Source organism: Nannospalax galili, unplaced genomic scaffold (genome assembly GCF_000622305.1).
Source record: "Nannospalax galili isolate Female #2095 unplaced genomic scaffold, S.galili_v1.0 scaffold809, whole genome shotgun sequence".
Classification (NCBI taxonomy): domain Eukaryota; kingdom Metazoa; phylum Chordata; class Mammalia; order Rodentia; family Spalacidae; genus Nannospalax; species Nannospalax galili.
This window is the reverse complement of record NW_008360015.1, coordinates 1,934,447-1,941,448: the sequence shown is the minus strand read 5'-3', so window position 1 is coordinate 1,941,448 and position 7,002 is coordinate 1,934,447. Positions and strand designations below refer to the sequence as shown.

Below are 7,002 nucleotides of genomic sequence, written 5' to 3'. Positions count from 1 at the left end.
GCCTCTGCCTCCCAAGTTCTGGGATTAAAGGCGTGCGCCACCACGCCTGGCATAAAATGTATTTTTTTTTATTTTATGTGTATGAGTGTATTGCCTGCATGTATGTGAGTGCACCTGTTTCATGCAGTGTTGTGGAGGTCAGAAGAGGGCTTCGGATTCCCCTGGAACTGGAGGTAAGGGTTCGTAGCCACCATATGTGTGCTGGGAATCAAACCCGGGTCCTTTGCAAGAGCAGTCAGTGCTCTTAGACGCTAAGCCATCTCTCCAGCCCCATAAAATGTATTTTTTAAAGATTGAGAGTCCACATGGCTCATGCCTTTAATCCCAGCACTCAGAAGGCTGAGAAAGGAGGATCTCTGTGAGACAGACACCAGCCAGTCTACATAGCAAGTTGTAGGACATCTGGGACTACAGGAAGACCCTGTCTCATAAAAACAAAAAAAGGCTGGCAGGACCAGACAGATGGCTTGGCAAGTAAAACTGTCACAAAAGCCTGAAGACCTAAGTCAATACCCAGGACCCACATAAAGTTGTGAATCAACTCCTATAGTTGTCCCCTTACCTCCACATGTGCACTACAGCATTCAGGTGCATGGAGGGGCACATATGTGTGCACACACACACACATACATCACACAATAATAAATAATTAAAAAATATTTACAGAAGGGCTGGAGAGACGGCTCTATGAGTAAATGTGCTGCTGCCCAACCAAGCCAGCCTGAAAACCCAAGTTCAACAACCAGAACTCACATCCAGAGCCCTCCAGAGTTGTTCTGTGACCCCTACACACACACACACACACACACACACACACACACTATGGCAAATGCACCCCCACAAAGCATACATACACATAATCATAGTAATTTTTTTTTAAAGACTAATAGAGGGGCTGGAGATGGCTCAGTGGTTAAGAACACCAGCTGCTCTTCCAGAGGACCCAGACATGGTTCCCAGCACCCATATGATAGCTAACAGGTGTCCTTAACTCCAGTTCCAGGTGATCCGATGCCCCTTTCTGGCCTCCGGAGGCACTGCACACACTTTGCACTTACATACATGTAGGCAAACCACTCTTAAAAATAAATAAACACAAATTTTTTTTAAAAGATTGACAAATCAACAATAGGAAGGCACATACGGAGGGAAAATGCAGGGCTGGCAAAACAGTTCAGAGGTTAAAGGCAACTGCCACCAAGGCTAGCAACCTGAGTGTGCTCTCCAAACCCATATGTTCAGAGAAGAGAACAGACTCCCCTCAAGTTGTCCTCTGAAAGCTACCCATGCCCTGTGCACAAGCACACACATACATACAAAATATATTCTGTGTTTTGTTTTCTGTGTTTTGGCTTTTTTCAGACAGGGTCTCCCTGTAGCAACAGCCAGCTGGGAACTACAGGCTGGCCTTGAACTTACAGAGCTCTGGCCTGCCTCTGCCTCCTGAATGCTGGGATTAAAGGCACGCACCACCACATCCAGCTTCAAAATATACTCTTTTTTTTCTTTCATATTTTTTTATTATTTTTATGTGTATTTTTATGTGTATATGCATGTATTGCCTGTGTGTTGGTAAGTACACCCGTGTCGTGCAATGCCCACAGAGAACAGGAGAGGCTGTCGGACCCCCTGGAACTGGAGTTACAGACAATTGTTAACTAGGCAGGTGGATCTCTGTGAGTTCAAGGCCAGCCTGGTCTACATAGTGAGTCCAGGTCAGCTGGGGCTACAGGGAGACCCTGTCTCAGAAAGACTGAAAGAAAAAGCAAAATATAAAGTGCATACCTCAAAATTTTCACTGACTTCTTGCATCATTTTCAATTTTGTTTCATCAGCTGTAAAGGGCAAAACAGACCATCAGATCACTGAAGGTGTTTAGGATGTTCCAAATATTATTGTATTTAATAAGTAGAGAGAAGCAATCAGATCTTATCAGTTTGACTGTCATAGCCCAGAAGATGGCACATAGCTAGGTCCCTAACGACCAATCACACATATCCATGCTCTCAAGCACACGTGTGCATGCACAAAGGACACGGACACACACAGGCACACGCACACACACTTGTGCCTCTTTGGGGCTCCAGCCACGATTGCTCATCACTTTGCTTCTCCAAATGGCACACAAAGGACAACCAAGGCTAAAACCTAGCATTGATATTTATCTCAACATACACACTATTCAAACTCCAAGACGGAGTCCTTCGACAAAAATGACAAAAAGGATCAACGCACGTGTGTTTACATCCGTGAGCGCTGCCACAAACTGAAGGTATTTTTTCATCAGCGTGGTTTGGTCAACCACTGTGGCCCCTTGGGTGGCGACGAATGCCATTTTTCTTCTGAGTTGGTTTCTTTCTCAAAACAGAAATACCAGATCCATGAGTTCACCCAGCCTGCGAAAAGAAACATTTAATTAGCAACTTTTAAGGACATAGGGCCACAGCCTATACATTTATCTAGTCAATGCAGGGTAGGGGAGCACACATGATCAGTGTATGTGCAGGAAAACTAAAAAACAACTTGCAGAAATCCTTTCTCTCTAACCATCTGGGTCCTAGGGAGCAAACTCAGGTCATCAGGGATGGCACCAAGTGCTTACCCACTTAGCCATCTCACCAGCCTACCACCTAAATACTTCCGCAGTAACTCAGAATATAACACTATTCTCTGTGGGTTGTTTGTTTTTGCTAAAATGTTTACCCAAATCCACTTTTCCAAACATCATTTTTCAACATGGAAGCATTTCTTTTCTATTATATTTCCTTCTTTCCCCAAGCCAGGAGTTTGCAAAGATTTTCTATAAACAGCTAGTTAGTAAGGAATGGGAGATGTAGCTCAGTTGGTAGAGTGTTTCACCAGCATGCATGAAGTCCCAGGGTTCCACCCTGAGCAAACCCCAGCATTGCAAAAAACAATTTTAAACCCAAGCAGTAGCACAAAAACTGTGACAGGACCAGGAAGCTGAGGATCAAATCACACTCAAAGAATAGTTTTTTGAAAAAAACATTTGGGACTGGAGAGATGGCTCAGTGGTTAAGAACACTGGTTGTTCTTGCAGAAGACCTGAGTTCAAATCCCAGCACCCACATGGCAGCTAACAACCGTCCATAAATCCAGTCCCAGGGGATCCAACAGTCTCTTCTGACTTTCTCAGGCACTGCATGACACAGGTGCACTTACCTACATGCAGGCAATACACGCATACACATAAAATAAAAATAATAAAATATTTGAAAAAAACATTTATTTACATGTCATCAACATTTATGTTCCATCGCAAGTATGTGGAGGCCAGAGGACAAAGAGGGAAATCCATTCTTTCCTTCTACCATGTGGGTCCCAGGGACTGAACTCAGTTCCTCCAGCACCACTTGGCAGCAATCACCTTTACCTGCTGAGCCATCTTGCTGACCCTTAGGACTGCCTCACTTCAAAAACCACCTCAGCAAGTTGGAAACAGGCTGTTGATCCATTTTGAGAACTCTTGGTCCAAGCTGACAACAAATAGCGACTTGCTTTCTATTTTATAAAAACTGTCCCAAGTGTCTAGGGAATTTATTGAAAGTGCCTTTACCTCAACCTCCCACAATTTCACTCCAAATGAAGAGGTAATGGTTTCATAGCTTGCTTTTCTTCAATAGACACACCCATAACCCATTGGCAAACTTTTCAAATGCACTATCTTCCAAGACACACTCCCTAACAGCTGTCACAAGTGATGGGGATACCAGCGCATCAGAACTCCTCTGGCAACTTGCAAAATGGACAAAAAACACTTTGGCAACAGAGAGGATTTTCTAAGTTCTGAGAATAACCAGCGAAAAGCTCCCATGCTCTAGTGAAGGGCAGGAAAGTCTCCAAGGAAGCTGGGCATGGTGGCAATGGCACACACTTGTCATCCCAACACTCAGGAGTTCAAGGTCAGCCTGCACTACATACCTACTTTCAGATCAGAAAGTGCTACTTCAACAAGACCCTGTCTCACAACAAAATAAGTGGGGCTGGAGAGATGGCTCAGTGGTTAAAAGCACTGGCTGCTCTTGCAAAGGACCTGGGTCTGGTTCTCCAGCATCCACATAACTGCTAACAAGCGTGTGTAACACCAGTTCCAGGGAAATCTGACACACTCTTCTGACACTGCATGCATGGATACACTTATATACATGCAGACAAAACATTCACATACATAAAATAAAAAATATTTTTAAAACAATCAAAAAAGTTCAGGGCTGACAAGGTGGCTCAGTGGGTAAAGGTGTTTATCACCAAGCATGAGGACCTGAGTTGAATCCCCAGGACTTACATAGTGGAAGACCTAACTCCTACAAGGTGTCATCTGACCTCCACACAGGCATGCACGCACACAAAGACACACACAAATACGTACTTTTTTTTAAGTCCACACCTAGAAGTACTATCAGCCTTGTGACCTGGCAATGTTTTGTCCTTTCTTATTCCACTCTCTCCTCCAAGCATTGAAGACCCCATATCCCCATCCTCTAGGAACTAAAACTTCCGGTCATAGTCTCTCCTTGCTTAAGAACTGACCCCCTAGTCCTGCCCGAATTTCTGTGTGTGTTTTGAGATAAGGTCTTGCCGTGTAACACTGGCTGGTGGCCTGGAACTTCAGCGCACAGAGATACACGTGCCTCTGCATCCAGAGTGCTGGGATTAAAGGCATCCACTACCATAGCCGGCTTCTGCCCAAACTTTTGATCTCACTTTCCTGTTATAGGGGTAGTTTCCAGACAGGATCTCAGAAAGCTGGCTGAGAGGCCTGAGATGACCTTGGATTCCTGTACCGAACTTCTGGAACAGCTAGGATATTAAGCCTGCGGTGCTAGGTGCTGGGGAAACAAACAGAGTTTTCGGTGTGCAAGGCAGGAACTCCACCCACTAAGCTACAGTCCCAACACCTACTCAAATTTTTGTTTTGTTTTTTGAGACAGTCTCCCTGTAGCCCAAACTGCCCTGAAATTCACTATGTAGACCAAGCTGGCCTCTGCTTCCCGACTGCTGGGATTAAAGGTGTGTACCACCACGCCCACCCTCTGCTCCAACTTTTGAGAGATTCAATCACCCTTTCATAGGCAATGCATTCTCTGAGCCAATTTCATCCCATCCCCCAGCAGCCAGGCCTAGTTTCCCGCAGGGTCATGACTGACAGTGACCGGGGGTGTGTGGGGGGGTATGGATATATCTCCTTCAGTCTGGGGATTTCTGGAAGGTGGTTCTGAACCTTCTGGAAGGACATGAGCTCAGGCCTGGCTACCCACCACCCCACCAAGAAGTGAACCAGGTAAGAACCTGGCAAATTGCCAGGTCCTCAGTGCGGACCCGCCCCGCCCACAATACCCGGGCAGGATGCCGCAGCGCCGCCAAGCCGCACGGGGGCGCTGTGACCGCCGCTACCTTCGCTCTTCGCTCTGGCGGGGGGAGCCAGGTGCCTGCGTGGAGGCCCAGAGATGCCAGGATGGCTTTTAGAAAGGGCTCCTCTGGGCCGCCACAGCACCTCAACTCCTCATTCAATCCCTGACAGTCGGAAACAGCCTTCCTTTTGTCACCGATCCTCCGGAAAGGTACACACTCGGCTTCCCACAAGCCGCTGAGCTACGGCGAGCTCCAAGGGACAATCCTCGCGGGCCTTTAGCATTGCGCTTTCCCACTGTCGGCTCACAGCGCAGCCAGGCGCGGCGGAGGACTAAGGACCACAGCCAGACGGATCAAGCCAGGCTGAGTCTCAAAGGGGCCTAAGGGACCTCGGCCAGCCCGGAGCACCCTCCTGTCCCCCTCTGTGCAGCCGTCGCGCTGTACCGGCCTCTCGCCGGGCCCTGAGACGTGCAGTGCGTGCGTGTGCATCTCCCGGGGTCGTTCTCCCGCAAGCCCCGCGCTTACCGGAACCAGCCGGCCTCCCGCAGCTGGGCCCCAGACCCCCGGCAGGCCTAAGCCGCTCCTCCACCGCCGCCGCGGCTCCTGCTGGGTGCGCAGTCCCGCCCCTGCTTAAAGCGACGGCGTCCGCCCAGAGAGAACTAGGCCCCGTGCACCGCCCCCAAGTGGGTGCGGCCTGGGCGGGCGGCGGGACAGGGAGGGAGGCTGCAGCGTGGGTGGGCGAGCTGGCCCTCTAAGTCCACGCCTGCGAGGCTGGGAGGGCTGTGAGCTGCTTCAAGTGCAACAGCTTTGGACCTCTTGTGTCCTTATACCTCCCTGGAACCAGTCCCGAAGAGGGTGGTAGGTGTCCAGGGTGTTTTCCCTAAATGGTCCTCAGCTGGACTGTGTGTGCAGAGCTGGTTTCCCTTTCCTGGGATTACTTTTTCTTTTTTTGGTCTTTTTGAGACAGGGTCTCCATGTAGCCCCAGCTGTCGTGGAACTCACTATGTAGACCAGGCTGGCCTTGAACTCACAGAGATCCACCATTGAGCTACAGTCGAGCCCCTTGGGATGTCTCTCTCTCTCCAGTGCTGGGTTTAAAGAAGAGTGCCAATATGCTCTTTAAAAAAAGAAATATTGCCGGGCGTGGTGGTGCACGCCTTTAATCCTAGCACTCGGGAGGCAGAGGCAGGTGGATCTCTGTGAGTTCAAGGTCTACATAGTGAGTTCCAGGACAGCTGGGACTACAGGGAGACCCTGTCTCAAAAAGACCAAAAAAAAAAGAAAGAAAGAAAGAAAAAGAAATATTTGTTTTCATTATTTTAGAATTATGGAGTGGGGCACTGGGGTAGGTATGTGCACGTGAGTGCAAGTGCAAAAGCCAGGGGAGGCCAGAGACGAGATCCCATGGAGCCGCAATTGTAGACAGTTGTAAGCTATCTGATATGGATGGGAACCAAAATGTGCTCTTAACCGCTAAGTGTTCTTTCGAGGCCCCCTGGGATTCTTCTTTATTATTTGTTTGAGGCAGGGTCTTACTATGTCGCCCTTGGTGGCCTGGAACTCGCAATTTAGACCAGGCTGACCTTGAACTCCCAGAGATTCTCCTGATTTAAAAGTGTGCTCCACCAA

At 48.4% G+C, this 7,002-nt stretch overlaps 1 protein-coding gene across 8 annotated transcripts in view; it reads right to left on the bottom strand.

The window, feature by feature from the left end:
* Positions 1-6,042, bottom strand: part of Trrap (transformation/transcription domain associated protein) — a 123,430-nt gene extending 117,388 nt beyond the window's left edge. For 6 of the 8 annotated variants that reach the window (XM_029559093.1, XM_029559096.1, XM_029559097.1 and 3 more), the window contains exons 1-3: positions 5,899-6,042; positions 2,236-2,396; positions 1,786-1,835 (exon numbers count right to left, since the gene is read on the bottom strand). In XM_029559093.1, coding sequence (XP_029414953.1) covers positions 1,786-1,835; positions 2,236-2,335 — 150 coding nt within the window. In that variant the 5' untranslated portion in view covers positions 2,336-2,396; positions 5,899-6,042. The remainder of the gene's footprint in view (positions 1-1,785; positions 1,836-2,235; positions 2,397-5,898) is intronic. The other 2 variants (XM_008824030.2, XM_017795834.2) reach the window with 1 other exon arrangement.
* Positions 6,043-7,002: the final 960 nt, after the last annotated feature.